The 19,654-nt window shown below is 35.7% G+C and overlaps 1 protein-coding gene across 1 annotated transcript; it reads left to right on the top strand.

Moving 5' to 3' along the window:
* The first annotated feature begins 8,669 nt into the window (after window positions 1-8,669).
* Window positions 8,670-9,221, top strand: LOC141499901 (interferon alpha-3-like). Its single transcript, XM_074202688.1, has one exon. It carries the CDS (start codon window positions 8,670-8,672, stop codon window positions 9,219-9,221), a length of 552 nt encoding a protein of 183 aa, XP_074058789.1.
* The last annotated feature ends 10,433 nt before the right edge of the window (window positions 9,222-19,654 follow it).

The raw sequence follows: 19,654 nt of genomic DNA, 5'->3' as shown, positions 1-19,654 counted from the left end.
TGAATTAAGATAATAGAAATAAAAGGATATAGATTTCTCTTGGGGGTTTTTAAAGCATCAGAATTCTGTTTTCTCTAGATCAAAAATTCCTTGAGGGTAAAAGGGATGTGAAAACACAAAAGGAAAATGAACTCCTGTAAGACATTGAAAACAGCAGTAGAGAGAGTGGTTCCCTTCTAGTCAATGAAGCAAATTTAGCTGAGGTAAACCCAGTGCAATGACTTCAGCAATTTAGGGTACCAGCAAAACCAAACTACAGGGCCATATTCTAAGTAAATTCTGGCAAGTAAAAGAGCTGTACTTGGGAAGTGTATCACTTAGCTGGGGTGGGGGGGATTCTGAGAATCTGAAGGGACCAGACAGTTCACACAGGTACACCTTCCCCAAGTGTAGGGAAATGCCAAGTCAGGCTATTTCTGTGGGCACCTAGTGTTTCTTGGTAGAGAAATTATCAAAGGGATAGTCACAGGACAAAAGTCCCTGCCTTACTCTAGCTCATGATAAGAGGAAGAACTGAGATCACAAGTGATTCCCTGAAGTGGAGTCTCACCATTCTGACTTCAAAGGAAACTTCTTTCTCATTCTTGAGGCATAAATCTCAAAATAAGAGAATGATGGAAGAATTTTAGAAATAATTCCTGTTGACTTTTAGAACCCTCAAACTTAGGTTCATTTTGATGTGTTAATAGATTCAATTCAATAAGCTCATGTAAATGTGGTTGTCTTTTTGTAATTCAGTTAAATTTTCTACAGTATAATGTATGTATCTTTTAATTAGCTAATTTTTATGCTGCTTTAAAGGATAATGTCTTCGTTTTTCTGTAAGGAAAATGATAATTTTTATTTTTGTTTTGTCTGAAAGCACTTGTCTTCTAGTTGATTGTGCTCATTCTCTTTAACTGTGTAATCTCATCTGCCATTCGAAGCATTTGAGTCAATATAAGTTTATGCTCACCCTATTCTGAAAGATAGCTGTCCCCAGTAGCTCACATTTATGCCCTCATGAATCAGGATGTTATTTATGGCGAGAGTATTCTCTTAGAGAAGAGGTTCCCCATGGCACTAACTCTTCTTAGAATAAACCTTTTGGAAGCTGACTTCCCTTCCCTGTGGTAATACTATTTAGTCATTAGATGAGAGAGGGATTCCAAGATGATTCAAAGTTTGGGAAAACAGTTTAATTTTTAAGTGCTAGGCAAGAACCTAGAGAATTGTAGTTGAAGGGTTGAAGAGTGACCACTTTAAGGATTAGTAAAGTAAAATTCTACTGTAATTGATCTATGTCTAGCACCTCATTCTTCTTGGAATAGTTCATTGGGTTTGGAGAAGGTGATTTGTCCCCACTGTTTATCGATGATTTGATGCTCATTTAGCATCTGATATTCTAATAATTGGAGACAATAGGGAAGTATCACCTGGGAGGGATATTGTCTTCTGAAATTTTAGAAGTGCATAATGTACTGTTGGTGGAGTTATAGACTAATCCAACCATTCTGGAGAGCAATTTGGAACTATGTACAAAGAACTATAAAACTGTGTATATATCCTTTGATGCAGCAATACTAATAATACATCTATATCCCAAAGCGATCATATAAGAGAGGGAAAGATATTTTTTGTGCAGAAATAATTATAGCACCTCTTTGGGGGATGGTTAAGAATTGATAACTGAGGGTATGCCCAACAGTTGAGACATGAATCAGAAAGCTGTAGTATGTGGTATTGTGTGTCATAAGAAATGATGATCAGGATAATTTCAGAAAAACCTGGAAAGACTTACATAAACTGAAGCAAAGTGAGCAGAACCAGAAGAACATTGTACAGAGAAATGTGGTACAATGAAGAATTGTGGATAACTTAGGACTTCTCTGTAATATAATGGTCCAAATCAGCTTCAACATGCTATATTCCTCCAGAGAAAGAAATGATATTGTCTGAATAAATACATAAGCATGCTATACTTTCTTTCCTTGGTGAATTTTTTTGGTTTTCTTTTAAAAATGATCAATGTTACAATGGTTTACATGATTTCTCATATATAAGACAGCCTACTGTATCAGAGAGGGGCAAAGGGAGAATGTGAAGAAAAAGGGGAAAATACGAATTTGAAAACAAAGAAAAACAAATGTTTATTTTTTAAGAAAGATTTTATTTATTTTGAATTTTACAATTTCCCCCCATTCTTGCTTCCCCGCCGAAAGCATTCTGTTAGTCTTTACATTGCTTCCAATCTCAGTTGAATGTGATAAGAGAGAAATTGTATCCTTAAGGAAGAGAAATAAAGTGTAAGAGACAGCAAAATTACATAAGATAACTTTTTTTCCTAAATTGAAGGTAATAGCCTTCAGTCTTTGTTCAAACTCTACAATTCTTTCTCTGGATACAGACGGTATTCTCCATTGCAGATAGTCCAAAATTGTCCCTGGTTGTTGCACTGGATGGAATGAGCAAGTCCATCAAATTTGATCAATACTCCCATGTCGTTGTTAGGGTGTACAGTGTTTTACTGGTTCTGCTCATCTTGCTCAGCATCAGTTCATGCAAATCCTTCCAGCTTCTCTGAATCCACATCCCTCCTGGTTTCTAATAGAACAATAGTGTTCCATGACATACAGATACTACAGTTTGTTAAACCATTCCCCAATTGAAGGACATTCACTTAATTTCCAATTCTTTGCCACAACAAACAGGGCTGCTATGAATATTTTTGTACAAGTGATGTTTTTACCCTTTTTCAAAATCTCTTTAGGGTATGGACCCAGTAGTGGTATTGCTGGATCAAAAGGAATGGACATTTTTGTGGCCTTTTGGGTATAATTCCAGATTGCTCTCCAGAAAGGTTGGATGAGTTCATAGTGCCACCAACAATGTATGAGTGTCCCAGATTTCCCATATCCCTTCCAACAGTGAGCATTGTCCTTTCTGGTCATATTGGCCAGTTTGAGAGGTGTAAGGTAGTAAGTATCTTAGAGATGCTTTAATTTTCATTTCTCTAAAAGTAATGCATTTCTCTAAAATATAATGATTTAAAGTTTTGTAATTGTTTTCAAAAAGATGTTGAGTCTGCCTTGGCAGGTAGACTCCCAGGTATTTTATATTGTCTGAGGTTACTTTGAATGGGATTTCTCTTTCTAGCTCTTTCTACTGTATCTTGCTAGTTATATATAGAAACGTTGAGAATTTATGAGGGTTTATTTTATATCCTTCTACTTTCCTAAAGTTTCTAATTGTTTCTATATGATTTTGTGGGATTCTCTAGCTATACCATCATGTCATTTGCAAAGAGTGAGAATTTTTTCTCTTCTTTCCCAATTCTAATTCCTTCAATTTCTTTTTCTTCTCTTATCGCTGAAGCTAACATTTCTAATACAATATTGAATAGTAGTGGGATAATTGCATCCTTGTTTCACCCCTGATCTTATTGGGAATGCCTCACACCTATCCCCATTGCATATAATGCATGTGATGGTTTCAGATCGATATTGCTTATTATTCTGAGGAACAATATATTTATTCCTAAACTCTCTAGTATTTTATTAGGAATGGTTGCTGTATTTTCTCAAAAGCTTTTTCAGCATCTCTTGATATGATCATATGATTTTTGATAGGTAGGTTATTGATATAATTAATTATACTAACAGTTTTCCTATTATTGAATCAACCCTGCATTCCTGGGATAAATCCTACTTGATCATAATGTATTATCCTAGTGATAACTTGTAATTGTTTCGCTAAGATTTTATTTGAGATTTTTGCATCAGGGAGATAGGTCTCTAACTTTCTTTCTCTGTTTTTAACTATTCCTGGTTTAGCTATCAGCACCATATTGGTGTCATAGAAAGAGTTAGGCAGAATTCCACCTTCACCTATTTTTCCAAAGAGTTTATATAGAATTGGAACCAATTGTTCCATAAATGTTTGATAGAATTCACTTCTGAATCCATCTGACCCTGGAGATTTTTTTCTTAGGGAGTTCAATAAAGACTTGTTGAATTTCTTTTTCTAAGACAGGGTTATTTAGGTTTTTAATTTCCTCTTCATTTAATCTGGGAAACTTATATTTTTGAAAATATTCATCCATTTCACTTAGATTGTCAAATTTATTGGAAAAGAGTTGGGCAAAATTATTCTGAATTATTACTTTAATTTTCTCTTCATTAGTGCTGAGTTCACCTTTTTCATTTATGATACTAGCAACTTGGTTTTCTTCTTTCTTTTTTTTAATCAAATTGACCAGAGGTTTATCAATTTTGTTGGTTTTTTTCATAAACCAAGCTCTTGGTTTATTTATTAGTTCAATAGTTTTCTTGCTTTAGATTTTATTAATTTCTCCTTTAATTTTTAAAATTTCTAATTTGGTATTTAATTGGGAGTTTTTAATTTTTCTCTAATTTTTAAGTTGCATATCTAGTTCATTGATTTCTTCTTTCTCTAATTCATTCATGTAAGCATTTAAAGATATAATATATCCCTTGATAGCTGCCTTGAGTGAATTCCAGAGGTTTTGGTATCTTGTTTCATCATTGTCATTATGTCATATGAAATAATTCTTTCTATAATTTGTTGCTTGTTCCACTAATTCTTTAAAATGAGGTTATTTAGTTTCCAATTAGTTCTGGGTCTATATCTCCCTGGACCAATATTGCATATGATTTTTATTGCATTATGATCTGAGAAAGATGTATTCACTCTTTCTGCCTTTTTGCAATTGATCATTAGGTTTTTATGCCCTAGTACATTGTCAGTTTTGAAAATTGCAGAACAAAAAGTACATTCCTTTCTATCGCCATTCACTTTTCTCCATAGGTCTATCATATCTAGGTTTTCTAACAATTTCTTTAACTCCCTTTTTGGTTTTTTAAGATTAGATTTATCTAAATCTGAGAGCAGGATGTTGAGGTCTCTTACTAGTAGAGTTTTGCTGTTTATGTCTTCTTGTAGCTCTTTCAATTTCTCCTCCAAGAATTTGAATGATATACGATTGGGTGCATACATATTTAGTATTGAAATTATTATTGTCTATGATACCTTTTAGGAGGATATAGTTTCCTTCCTTGTCTCTTTTAAAGCTATCTATTTTTGTAGCTGCTTTGTCTGAGACAAGGATTGCTACCCTTGCTTTTTTTCACTTCAGCTGAAGCAAAATATATTTTGCTCCAACCTTTTACTTTTACTCTATATGTATCTCTCTGCTTGCAATGAGTTTCTTGTAAGCAGCATTCTGCTGTCTTGGTTTTGTGTAAGAGAATCTTATTGTCTCATGAAGTCATGAGTTTCCACTGATTCCATTCTTTTTCTTAGAGAAGAATTTTCTTCATTTACCTTTTGCAAAATCCAGGATTCTGGTTTTTAATCCACTCTGCTATTTGCTTATATTTTAAGGGAGAGTTCATCCCATTCACATTCAAAGTTAGCATTACTAACTCTTTATTGCCCTCCATGCTATCTCCCTTCTGTTTGTATTTTCCCTTTTCCCCCTTTTATCCATATTCCTCAGTGTTTTGTTTCTGAATGCTGCCTCCTTCAGTGTTTTTGCCCTCCTATATCAACCCCCCCTCCCCTTTATTTCCTTTTTCCTCTTTACTCCTTCTTCCCTTCCTTCTGTTAGTTCCCCCCTTTCTCCCTTTCCCATCACTCTCTGCCCTTTTCTCCTTTTAATGCCTGAAAGGTAAGATAAGTTTCTTATCTTAATTAAGTGTGTCTAAGTTAACTTTAAGCCAAGTCTGATGAGATGAAGATTCAGGTGGTTCTTACCTCCTTCCTTCTTCCCCACCATTACAATAGGTCTTTTTGACCTATTGATCCAATGAGATTAACCCCATTCAGTCTCCTCCATCCTCCCATCTCCTTACTGTCCTCCTTTCTAAGGAGGTATTGCTTTTAAATCATTCTATCCAGTCACAGAAAAGTTGAGTGTCTATCACTTCTGGGTAAGTATATTCTCTCTAATAGAGTTACAATTCTCAAGATTTATGAGACTCTTTCTCCCAAGTGGGTATACAGCCAGTTTCATCTTATTGGATAGAAGTTTTTTTCCTTTACTATTTTTTTTACCTTTTCATGTGTCTCTTGAGCCTCCTGTTTGAAGTCCAAATTTTTCTTTAGTTTTGGTCTTTTCATCAGGAGATATTGAAAGTCTCCCATTTCATTAAATGTCCATCTTTTTCCTTGGAAGAGAAGGCTCAGCTTTGCCAGATAGTGGATTATTGGCTGCATTCCAAGCTCCTTTGCTCTTTGGAATATCTTATTCTAGGCCCTTTGATCCCTTAAAGTTAATGCAGCCAAGTCCTGTGTAATCCTGACTGTGGCTCCTTGGTATTTAAATTGTTTCTTTCTGGCTGCTTGCAGGATTTTTTCTTGTACCTGATAGTTCTGGGATTTCATCACAACATTCCTTGGTGTTTTCATTTTAGGATCTCTTTCTGGAGGGGATAGTTGTATTCTTTCATTAACTATTTTGCCCTCTGGTTCCATGATATCAGGGCAATTTTCCATCACTAAATCCTGTAATATTAAGTCTAGGCTTTTTTTTCCTCTTCAATGTTTTCAGGAAGGCCTATCATTTTCAGGTTGTACCTTCTTGATCTATTCTTGAGGTCAGTGGTTTTGCTGATGAGGTATTTTCTTCTACTTTTTTATCTTTTGGTTTTGTTTGAGAGAATCTTGTCTCATGAAGTCATTAGTTTCCCTTGATTCCAATCTTTTTTTTTAGAAAATTTTCTTCATTTACCCTTTGCAACTCCTTTTCCATTTGGTCAGTTCTATTTTTGAAGATGTTTTCCATTTGCCCAAGTGTAGTTTTGAGAGAATCATTTTCTTTTTGCATTTGCCCAATTGAAGATCTGAGTGAGTTATTCTCATTTTGTTTTTGTCCAGTTGTAATTTCCAAGGATTTGTTTTCTTGTGGCAAGAAATTAATTTTCTCTTGAGTTTATTTTCCCAATATTTTCCAATTGATTTTAAAGTCCTTCCTGATTACATCAAGGAAGTCTTTCTGGGCTCTAGATCAATTCATATTCTCCTCAAAAGTGCTAGATCTCTCTGGGTTAGAATTTATTTCTTCTAAGTATTTCTCCATGGGTCCCACCCCCCTTTTCCCTGGCCTCTCTTCATATTTCTAGGATCTTGTATTGGGGGGGGGTGGCTGACCCTCAGAGATTTGCTTTAGAAGATCCTAGAGGCTTTGTTCCCTTGGTTTAGCAATTCCAAGGGTCAACTAGTATCGAGCACAGTTTGTTTTTCCTGGAGTGTTTGGGGCCCTCAGCATCAGGGTCTGAGTTGACTTTGAATAATGTGCTGAGCCCTGGGTGAGGGAGTTAATCTCTTTCCCTTGAGTGAACTCTATTGCTCACCCTTAGCCTGAGGGGGTGGGGAGTTGTTTATTCTTTGTTCTGGTCAAAGGGCTCTGCTGAAAGTTTGGAGCTCAGTTCCCCAGTCCAGCTGGTTGTTCTGCAGGTGTGCTCTGAAACTCTATGCTGGAACTCACCAGGTTGGCATAGCTCCTCTCCCCTGGCCAAAGACTCTGCAGCTAAAATGGGATCGCCACCATCACTCACCAAAGTCTCTATGGCTAAGGCTGGCCCTTTGGTTTCCCCTAGCTGCTGTCCTTGCACTGAACTTCTGCTCTTATCTCATGGTTCACCCACCGTCCCCTGAGATAGACCTTGGTAGGTGTTCTCCTAACTTCTCTTTCTGGGTTTTGTCAATCAAATTTCTGCTAAGAGGTTTCTTTCATGTTGTTTTTGAGAGGAAAGAGGAGCACTTAATACAGTGCCTGTCTTCTCTCCACCATCTTGGCTGGAAGTGCAATCCAAAAAAAAGTTTGAATTGCTCTAACAGGTAATTAGAGAACAAATAAAATACCATTTTTAAAGAGTTAAAACTTTGATCAGGAAAGTCATAGGAGAATAGAATAGCATTTCAAGAACACAACAGAGTTAAACAGTATAAGTGCTCAAATTGAAAAAGAATGAGATAGGGGAAGCCAGACCACAGAAGTCATACACATGGCTTAGTAGAAGATAGCACAATGAAATCAAGTAAGAATGGAGAAAGGCTTAAATGAAGTAGATGGTGTGAGACAACCATTTACCCAGAGGACTAGGTCACAGGGAGAGAATTATGGTAATGAAAGGTCTAAGTTTATCAAATATGATTTCTGGTCTGTGTAGTTGCAGAACAGGTACAGATGAGGGCATGGAGGGAAGTAAAGAAAAGAACATCATTGAAACCATAGGAAGTCAAGAGGTGAGGAAGACATAAACACAGATGATGACAATGGACATACTAGGAAGAAGACTAAATGATAAATATTTCAGGGATAAAATTAGTAGCATTTTGTAAATGACTACATGTGCCTTACAAGGAGATGACAAAAAATAAGTAAAATAGGATACTCATCTCAAAGAACTTAATATGTAAATGCTCTTTAAGGGGAAATTTGGATGCAGTTGCACAAATATTTTTAAAATGGGTTTGTTTTAAGATGAAAAAAAGAAAGTAGCTTAAAGAAAGTAGAAAGTGACAGGAAATTCCATTTATAAGTAATGAAAATTACATTCATCCTTATTTAAGAGATAGTAGACCAAAGACTCAATACTCAAGACACTGAGATAAAGACTCACTGATCTCTCAGCTCATCCAGACCCAGGCCATTCATCAGCATCACCATGACCTCCTTGGCCTTGTTGCCACTTGCCATGGTGCTGCCCTGCTCCAGCTCCCTCTGCTCTCTGGACTGTGACCTGACTCAAGGACTTCAGGAAGACTTCTCCCTTCTGAACCAAATGAGCACAATTCCCTTGGTGCCATGTTGGAAAGACTGGACCAAGTTTAACTTCCCAACAGAAGCCATGGAAGGTAGACAACTTCAGAGGAGAAATGCCACAGTCATTGTTCATGAGATGCTCCAACAGATCTTCACCATCTTCAGTCTGAATGGCACTCCCATTGCTTGGAATCAGACCCAGCTCATGCAACTGTTCATTGGACTGGATCAGCAGCTGCAGCAGTTGGAGAAGTGTCTTGAGCAAGATGGGGAGTGGGAAGAGCCTTTCCTGGATAGTGAGAACCTCAGGCTGGCCTTGAAGAACTACTTTCAAGGAATAAGCCAGTACCTGCAAGAAAAAGTGTATAGCCACTGTGCCTGGGAGATTGTGAGAGTAGATATCAGGAGGGTCTTCCTGTTCATGAGTAAACTAACTAGAAAACTCAGAGACTGAGGAAGGAAAAAAAGACTTTCAGTTCTTCAAAGAATCATCTGCTTCCTAAAATTAAGCAAGCCTTAGAAACAACTATGCCTACACCAAGTAAAAATGATCTGTATTCATTCATTGATTTTAACACAATATAAGCTCCTATTCTTCTCACAAAAGGAGATTGGAATCCAGGGAAACATCATCTGTCTTCAATAACAGAACATTTTATAATTTGGAGCTTTCTATTTATGTATTTTTCTGTGTATTTATATTATTTATTGTTTTGCTAATATTTATATTTATTCTTCAAAAAAGTCAATATAATCATACTGCTTATATTGAGCCTACTGTGAATTTTTATATTTATCATATAAAATGCATTATTTTAAAGAATTCTGTTTTATTAATAAAACCATCATATTAATGAACCTCTTGTGAAAATGTTGATTTGATTGCCCATGAGTTCAGAGAATATTCATTGCATGAATGCAATTCAAGAAACTAAATTACCTGGGCTACTCAAAGGATTTATATAGTTGCAAAATATACTGTGGCCTCAGATGAATTACAGTCTAATGGAAGGGTACAATGTGTTTCAAAATACTTGGGGCTATAGGCAAGATATAACAGAGAAAAAGCTGTGGAATTTTGAAATAATGAGACAATTCCAAGAAAGAAATCATTATGATGGAAATAAAGTCACTAAAATTTTTATACCCTTTTGTTGGGAAATTCCATTTATACCCTAAGAAGAGTGTCTTCAATTGAGCCTAAATATTTATAGAAACACTTTTAGTGATAGGAAAGAATCCGAAATAAAGTAGACTCATTGACTGAGAAATGCTGCCTGTACTACAGTAAAATTATTTAACAATATAATAGAACATGGTTAATGACCATATGTGATTTTCTTCATCAATATATGTTTTGCAGAGATCTTTATGCTCAGAGCTAGATGATGCAGTGAGTAAGCTTGGAGACAGGGAGATCTTAAAATCCTGACAGAGTCACTTCCTAGATAAGTGACCATGGGCAAGTCACTTAAGTTTTTTTCACTTGTTTTTTTCCTCATCTGTAAAACAGAGAGAATAACAGCAACTATCTTAACATGGCTATTGCTGTGAGAATCAAATTACTTGACAAATGTAAAGTGTTAGATAAATGTAAACTTTTGTTATTATTAATAATTTTCATCAGAATTATTCAACAATTACTTCCATATGGAATATTCCCATTATAGAAAATTTGAAGAGTCCAATACAGAAATATCAAAATAAATGAAAAAGTGAAGGCAAATTAGTGATTAGGAAAGAGTTTAGACATTGATATTCATGAATGAAAAAGAAAAAAGGTGGCAGGAAATAGTTGTAGCACATTGGAATAGAGGAGAAAACCCCACAATTCATGTGATTCATGAAAACAACTGTTTTTAGTCTTCCATGGAAAAAGAATTAGCATTTCTCTATTTCATTTGTCTTTCAATTGTGCTGTTTTCTGATGAGACACAATTCTTTTAGTTCAGCCCTATAGTCACATTCCTAAATGAGGGAAGGGGAATGGTCATATGTTTTGTCTGTCATCCACTGAAGAAAACTATGCTGACTCTTTTAATGTCATTTCAGGCAGAGCTGGGAGTAAGGAGAGCATTGGGAGCAAGGGAAGGAAAAAGAATAATATTTGCTGCTCTAAGGGTTTCTCTTTTTCTCATTTGATCTTAGAAATCTTGGTGCCAATGGCATCACTGGATTGAGTACCAAGAAACCTCAGTTCTAATGCTAACTTTCTCACAGAATATCTGTCTCAGGGAAACTTTACCTTGGCATCTCTTTGCTTCAATTTCCTAATCTTCAGACAGTGGGGAATAGATTTGGCAAATTCCAAAGTCTCTTCTATCTAGAAAGTTTTTGATATCTGGATTGGATAGATGTGTTTTATGAGGATGTTACTTTCACTGCAATCATCACATACCTCTCCAGAGCCCACACTTTCATCTGGGCTTCCCTCTTCAAACAGAGGGAAGTCCTGCTCATAGTTTTCTCCAAAGACAATAATGGAAATTAATCATTTGTATTACTCTTAAGCAATTACATTTTATTTTTTTACTCTTCACCTGGGCACTTCATTGCCTAATAATCAAGCAAAGTTGTTTTCTCCCCCCAAATCATTATTGTACCTTCTTGGGATTGTCCACATAAAGACAAGTGATAGATTAAAATCCCTAAACCATAGTATCTGGAATTATGAGTGTAGAATCACCATTCTTGGACATCTCATTTTATAGATGAAGAACCTGAGGCTTAGAGAAGATTATACTCACAATTGCAATAAATGTAATGAATTCAGAGAAGTTTGGAAAGATGTACAAATTGATTCAAGTCCAGTTGAAAAGAGAAATGAAAAAACAATATACCTCCAATGACTTATAATACAAAAAGAAAGAATAAACACTGCTTCCAATTGGACCATGAAAATTGAGTGCCACAAATTTAAAATAATATTTGATCTCTAAGAGTAGATATAAGTAGACATATTTCCCCCATTTATTTGCAGAACTGTGGGACCATTGATAGAGTGCTTTGTACATAATGCCACTGTATTTAAATACATTGGTTTATTTTGATGACATTTGTTTTTCCTCTACTTTTTTCTTGTAAGTATTAATTCTCTAGAAAGATGATAAGGATACAGTGGGAATGTAGGCAATGTTAAATGTTAAGTAGTTGACTTTTTTAAGAACAGAAACCCCATGAGCACAGGGACTGTCTTTGTATTGCACAGTGTTCAACATACGATAATGGATGAATAAATAATTTTTCTGAGACAGTCAAAATGGCAGAATAAAGGCAACATATTATCTCCCAACATTCCCTCTAAACAAATTTACACTGTTGCAAATAGAATTTTAAGTCAGTACCAAACAAAATGTAGAGAGAAGATTTTTCTCAGTCCAGGATAGCTTAGGAGGCCAGAGACCAGCCTAAAGTGTGAGTCCCAGCAACTTTAACTATGTATGTACTTTGGAGGTGACAGCAGCAGAAGCTGAAGAAGCTTCAGGAACTCTCAACTCAGAGATGGAAAGGTGATCAGGAGATTGCTCAAAAAGAGACCCCTTTGTTAGGGACTGGCTGCCACTTTATATCTCCATTGCCTGTGACTGATATCCATATCAGACTTGCAGGGCAGTGAGGAGCATACCCAGGAAGAATACAACTAGGTCTATATCCCAAAGAGATCAAAGAAGATTTGCACATGACTGAAGTCACTAAAGAACAAAAATGTCTATATATCCTCAAAGCATAGTACACTATCACACCTAATAGAGAACATTTCTTTTGATTGGCCCAACAACCAAAAAAAAATCTCATATTTTGTTATAATAATTACACACTGGGCAGCTAGGTGGCGCAGTGGATAGAGCATTAGCCCTAGGAGAACCTGAGTTCAAATTTGAAATCAGATGTCACCTGTGTGACCTTGGGAAAGTCACTAAACCCCATTGCCTTGCCAATTTATATCTTCCCTCAGTTTCTTAACAACTTTGCATTTATTAACTTTTCTTGATTCTTAAAAATCACCTCTTTTATCCCCATTTATGAGACATGCAACTGAAGGCTCAGATAAGTTGAATGAGAGATATAAAACATGCAACCAGCCAGATTAAAATGCAAAATGTTAAATAATTAATAAAATAAATACAAAGACAGAAAAACAGAGATAAAATAAATGACATTTTTGAAGTCAATATTTAGCTCATGATGATCCCGAGGTAATGTAGAGTGTCCTATTTCTTCTTTCCATTTGAAACTACTGAGTTAAATGACTAGTCCAAGGTCTTTCTGTTAGTAAGTATCCAAAGTGGGAGTCAACCTCAGCTCTTATGATCGCAACATTTGTGTTCTATTCATTTGTCAAGAATCATTTCCAATGTGCAGGTATTTGCAATTGGATTGACAAAGAAAAATTTAAGTTCTGGAAGCAGACTCAGGAAAAAAAGTCCCACAGATAGCTTTGTCAACTCTTTGTTTCTCTGTAGTACTTTAAATATTTTGCTCACAGCTTGTTGCTCTTGCTACATTTTAAAAATTATGTCAAATAGTTATATTGTAAAGAGATGAGCTTAGTTTTATATATATATATATATACATATATATATATATATATATATACTTTTGTATTTATGGAAATGGTTTCTAGTGTTTCTTCATTCCATGTAAAGCTATCTTTAATTTTTTTTTGGAATACTTTCTTTTTTTTCCTGAATTTTATAAAAAATAATGTTAAACATTTCTTTTAACTTTCTCAATTCCAAGTCTTCTCCTTTCCTCTCTTTCATTCATTCTCATTATGAGGGCAAACAATTTCATGTAGATTATACATATGCAGTCATCCAAAATATATTTGCTTATTAGTCATGTTTGGAAAATAATCCAAAGCAAACCAAACCAAACACCAAAAAAAAAAAAAAAAAACAAAACCAAACAAACCCAGAACTGCCCCCAAAACCAAAAAAAAAATAAAGAAAAATGTTTTGTGTTTAAAATATGTATTCTATTTCTTCCAAAAATGGCACTGAAGGCAAAAAAAAAAGCAGTTGCTCTCCCTCCCCCCCAATATAGAATCAAAGTCCAAGGTCAAAGAAGATCCAAATGTTCCCTACCTTACAGTAGCCATTAAGGTTTTGAAGGCATCTCAAATAGCTTTGGAAAAGTTATATTTGGAGAAACAAGCTTGATAACTAGGCCAAAACTAAGTTTCCCTTAACCAAACCACTGAATCTGCTTTGAAGAAGATTGAGGTCAACAACACCCTAGTCTTCATTATAAAGTTTAAGGTCAGAAGCATCAGATCAAGCAGGTAGTAAAGAAGACATTGACGTGGCTTAGATCAACAAACTGATCAGGCCTCATGGAAAGAAAATGGCTAATGTTCTTTTTGCTTCAGATCATGATATTTTAGATGTTGCCAACAAGATTACAATCATCTGAACTGTGTCCAGTGAGTTTAGACCAAAGTTTTCTAGAAAAAAAAACAGTGCTTCCCCCAGTTTTTGTGAAAAAAATTCACACAAAATCTCCTGGAAAAACTGGAAAAGAACCATTAACTAGGTTTAGTCTAGTACCTGACACCAAAATGAGGTCTAAATATTGTTCTGATTTAGATAGAAAGGGTGATACCATAAGGAAACAAGATGAGCAAGGAATAGTTTGCTTGTCAGATCTATGTGGAAGGGAAGAATTCATGAACAAAGAACAGATAGAAAGTATGACAGAAAGTAAAATACTTTATTCTGATTATATTAATTTAAAAAGTTTGTGCACCAACAAAAGCAATGCAATTAAGGAAGGAAAGAAAAGTAGATAGCTGGGAAATAATCCTAATAGCAAGTATCTCTGAACAAAGGGAAATTTCTCAATTATATAGGAAACCAAGTCAAATTTATAAGAAGCAAGCTATTCACCAATGGATAAAGGGTCAAAAGATAGAAGCAGGCAGTATTCAGATGATTGTTCATGTATATACTATATCCAAATGTCTACCAATTTTGGAAAGAGGGAGAAGAGAAAATGAGGGAGAAAAAATAAATCCTAAAATTTTATTGATATATAATTGTGGAAAAAATACTACTTAAAAAGATGGGATAAATCTACATTTTGACTCAGTTTTTTCTCTGGAGATAGATGCATTTTTTATCATAAGCAACCAAGATGTCAGAGTAAAGGCAAGGACTTGCCAGAGCTTTCCCCCAAACTTCTCCAAATACCTTTAAATAATGACTCTAAACAAATTATAGAGTGACAGAACCCAGAAAAAGATGAAGTGAAACAATTTTTCAGTTCAAGACAACTTAGGAGAATGGCTGGGAAAGGTCTGTTGCCCCAAGATGAGAGAGGAGCACAGTGCAGTATAAACCAGGGCAGCCCTGAACAGCCCCAACACTCCAGGAGCAGAAAGCCAAGCGAATGGGACAGTGGCACATTGGCGATTTCCAGACCTCTCAGTCCAGAGACTTCCCAGACCAACTTCAAATTCAGCATGAAAAACCTGTCTAAATAGGGTGAGTGTGGAGCACAGTCCAGTGCAGGCTTCAGCAGCAATTCCAACTGACCAGGTGCAATCCTTGGGAGCCATTGCATTAGCAGCCATAGTTGAATTCAGAGTTCTCAGCCTACAGACTATAAGGATGTCAGAAGGAAATTTCAGGGATCTCTTTGCTATCATTGAGGTAAGACACTGCAGTTTTGCTCCTATGCTGATCCAGGTCACAGGCCAGGTTTGCAGTCCCAGAAAGAAGAGAAGTATTAGCACAACAGAGCTTATTATCACCACAACAGAGCAGGTACCCTCCTCACAATTTCAGTGACGAAAGGAGTGTTTTGGTCACTTAGAGACCAGAGCACAGCCCAGAAGAGTAAAAACCTCTCCTTAGATCATATCACTTCAGATGAAGTGAAACATTGAGAATAGAAATAGCTCTGAAAAGGGTTTCACCAAAAAACTTGCCATTTGGGATCATGTCCCTTCTACCCTGGAAGCACAGTTCAACTTAAACATATAATGTTAAAAATCAAGAAATAACCTGAAATTATGTGTAAACAAAAAGAAAGGAACCTAGCCATAGAAAGTTACTGTTATGATAGGAAAGATCAAAATTTAAATTCAGAAAACAACAAAATCAAAACTTATATCCAAAGATACAAAAGTGTATTTTCAGTCTATGAGAAAGCTCCAAAAGAATTTTAAGAATCCAGTAAGAGGGGCAGCTAGGTTGCACAGTGGATAGAGCACCAGCCCTGGAGTTAGGAGGACCTGAGTCCAAATCCAGACTCAAAGGCTTAATAATTACCTAGCTGTGTGGCCTTGGGCAAGTCACTTAATCCCATTTGCCTTGCAAAATCCTAAAAAAAAGAATCAAGTAAGAGAAGTAGAGTAAAAAATTTGGAAGGAAACTGCATTAATATCAAAGAAATATTTAAAAGAGGAGCTATCAGTTTGGATAAGGAGGTGCAAAAATGGAAGAAAATAACAAATGAAAAACAGAATATGACAAATTGTAAAAGAGGTCCAAAAATTAATTAAAAAGTACACCTTAAGTAGATTAGAACAAATCGAAAGAGAGATCTTAGAACTCATTCAAGGAAATCATTCATTAAAAATTAGAATTAGGCAAGTGTAAGTTAATGATTCTTGGAAACATAAAAAATGATTAAACAAAATAAAAGGAATGGAAAAAAAGATGAGAATTTAAAATATACCATAGAAAAAACTAAAAAACTAAAAAATAAATTCAGGAGAGAAAATTAGACAATTATTGATTTATCTGAAAACTATAATTTTTTTTAAAGGTCTAGATGTTTTCCCTCAAGAAATTATCAAGGGAAACTGTCCTGACATGCTAGAGGCAGAGGGTAAATTAGATATTGAAAGTATCTACCAGGGGCGGCTAGGTGGAGTCAGGAGTACCTGGGTTCAAATCTGGTCTCAGACACTTAATAATTACCTAGCTGTGTGGCCTTGGGCAAGCCACCACCAAACATTTCCTGAAATAGGTCCCAAAATGAAATCTCCTAGTAGTATCATAATCAAATTTCAGACCTCCTGTCCCAAGGAGAAAATATTTCAAGTTGCCTGAACAAAACAGTTCAAATATCAAGGAGACACAATCAGGATATTACCTGATTTAATAGCTTCTATATTAAAGGATCAGAGTGCCTGGAATATAATATTCCAGAGGTCAAAGAAGCCAGGATTATAACCAAAATTCACCTGCCAAAAAAAAAATTAAATACAATTCTTCAGGGCATAGGTGGGACTTTAATGAGCTAGAGGAGTTTCAAGTAGACTTGATAATTTTCTTTTTAAATAGTCATATCATTTCATATCTACTCAGTTTTTTTCTCTATTCTGTCTTGCCTTTAGACCCAAATATCTTGGACTCTGACTGTACTCTTATTTCTTGACTTTCAATGTTACATGACAAAATTGAACTCTGCTCCCAGATGGGAGGGGGCATTATCCCAAACTTTGGATATTTTGATGCAGCTGTTTTTAGAGCTACTAGTGAGAGTCTGTAAGTTCTTCTGATTATAATCAAAGAAAACAGGTTTTGCTACTCTCCAGAATTGTACTCAGATCTGTGAATAACCACAAGTACTCTTTCCTCCCCTGGAACAGTGACCTATGTCCCTGAAAAACATAATATGACAAATGGTAAATAGTGATCGATGTCCCTGTTCCCTTGGGGCTACCACCAACTCTGATATGCTAGTGGACATGTAACTTGAATCTATTTGTGGGCATTCAAAAGAATCCTTCACACAGTCCCAGCCAAATACACTCCTGTAGTCTCCTTGTGACCTCTTTATAATTTGTGGACTGAGAACTGTGGAAACTGCCACTCATGTTTACTAAGTGCAAGAGTAGAGATTAACACTCAGATCTTAATTTCTCTAATTCTTGTATTTTTTTCTGCCCATGGCTGGAAATGGGGAACCACAGGGAGAATTTGAGTAAGAGTGTCTATATTAGAGCAATGTGAGATTACTCTCCATTTTCAGGAGGAGAGACTGGATTGAGGATAATCTGGACTCAGAAAAAAGAATTAAGAAACAATTAAAATTGAATTTTGCTAAAGAGATTAGTACCTGAATAAGATGGTTATTGTGGAAGGTGAGACAAACTAACTGTAGGTACATTGCAGAGGCCAACAAAGAGCTAAGGGATGAGCTGCATGTGGAGGGTGAAGGAGAAAGGAATCATAAATAATTACTAAATGAACAAGGGGTGACATTGGTATCATTAACAGAAATAAAACAATTTCTGTCCCTGCTTGAGGTTTTTTTTAATTGCAAGGCAATGAGGTTAAGTGACTTGCCCAAGGTCACATAGGTAATTATTATTATTTCAGATTTGAACTCACATCTGCCTGACTTCAGGGACAGAGTGCTATCCACTTGAATACCTAGCTGCCTCATTTTTCAAATAAATTAAGGTAACAGACATAAAAGGATGTGGAATTTCTCTTTGGGAACTTTAAAGCATTAGAATCCAGCTTTTTCTAGATCATGAGTAAAAGGGATGTGAAAAAAGCAAAAGGAAAGTGAACTCATATCAAACACTGAAAACAGAAATAGAGAATGTAAGTTCCCTTTTTGTCAATGAAGAAAATTTAGCTGATGTAAACCCAGTGCAGTGAGCTCAGCAATTCAGGGTACTAGCAAAACTGAACTACAGGGTCAATACGTAAGAAAATCCTGGCAAGCAAAAGAAATGTATCTGGAGACTGGATCATATTGATGGGGGGAATTCTGTGAATCTGAAGGTCCAGAAAATTCACAAATAGCTGCACCATCACTAACTAGAGAAATCTAAGTTAGGTTTTTACTCTGGGCACCCCACAATCCCAGTAGAACCCTGAGTGTCTCATGGTAAAGAAAGTGTCAAATGGGAATCAACAGGACAAGAGTCCCTGCCTTGCTCTACCTCATGGTGAGAATAAGAGCTGAGATTACAATTGATTCCCTAATGGAATTTCATCAATTGGATTTAACAAGAAACTTCTTTCTCATTGAGGCATAAATCTCATAATAAAAAAAAATGTTGGAGGAAAGAGGAACTTTAGAATTAATTATTGTTGATTCTTTGAATCTTCAAACTTAGACATAGTCAAGATCATGTAAATGTCCTTTTCTTTTTGCAATTCAGGTAAATTTTCTTTATGGATTTGGAGGCTCTACAGGATAATGCATACAGGTTTTAATTGTTTAATTTTTATGCTGCTATGAAATACAGTGCTGTGGTTCATCTGATAATTTTTCTTTTTGCTTTGTCCAAAAGCACTTGTCTTCTAGATGATTGTACTCTAACTCCTTAACTGTGCTGTCTCATCTATGAGTCCATGCATTTGAACCAACACAAGCTTATAGTCACATCATCTTGAAAGCCAGCTCTCCCCAGGACCACACCTAACCCTTCTCATTGACCTGGGTGTTGTGTATGGAGATAAAGCATCCTCTTCTAGAAGGGGTTCCCTGTGGCACCAATTATTCTTGGATTAAATCATTTGGAAGCTGATGTTCCTTCTCAGTGGTAAATCTATTTGATCACTAGATGAACCAGGGATACCAACATGAATAAAGGCATGAAAACACAGTGTAATTTCTACCTGCTACCAAGAGCCTAGAAGATGAGATTCAGGAGAGAGAAGAGTGACCACTTTAAGTGTTAGTAATTTATGGAATTCCTAGATAAGGATTTTTTTACCTTCCAGGTTACTTTGCTATGTTGATCTATATCTAACACAATTCCTCTTGGAAGTCATTGACCCTAGAGAAGGTAACTTGTTCTCAATGTTAAGTGATGATTTGACCTTCATATTCTAATAATTGAAGACATTGAATTGAATTGAATTGAATAATTGAAGACAATACATCTAGAGAAATGTGGCCAAGGAGGGGTAT

Source organism: Macrotis lagotis, chromosome X (assembly GCF_037893015.1).
Source record: "Macrotis lagotis isolate mMagLag1 chromosome X, bilby.v1.9.chrom.fasta, whole genome shotgun sequence".
In the NCBI taxonomy this organism is placed as follows: domain Eukaryota; kingdom Metazoa; phylum Chordata; class Mammalia; order Peramelemorphia; family Peramelidae; genus Macrotis; species Macrotis lagotis.
This window is presented reverse-complemented; position numbering and strand designations above follow the sequence as displayed.

Excerpts from the sequence above, each read along its gene's own strand:
- LOC141499901 (XM_074202688.1), top strand. The coding sequence starts at position 8,670 with ATGACCTCCTTGGCCTTGTTGCCACTTGCCATGGTGCTGCCCTGCTCC.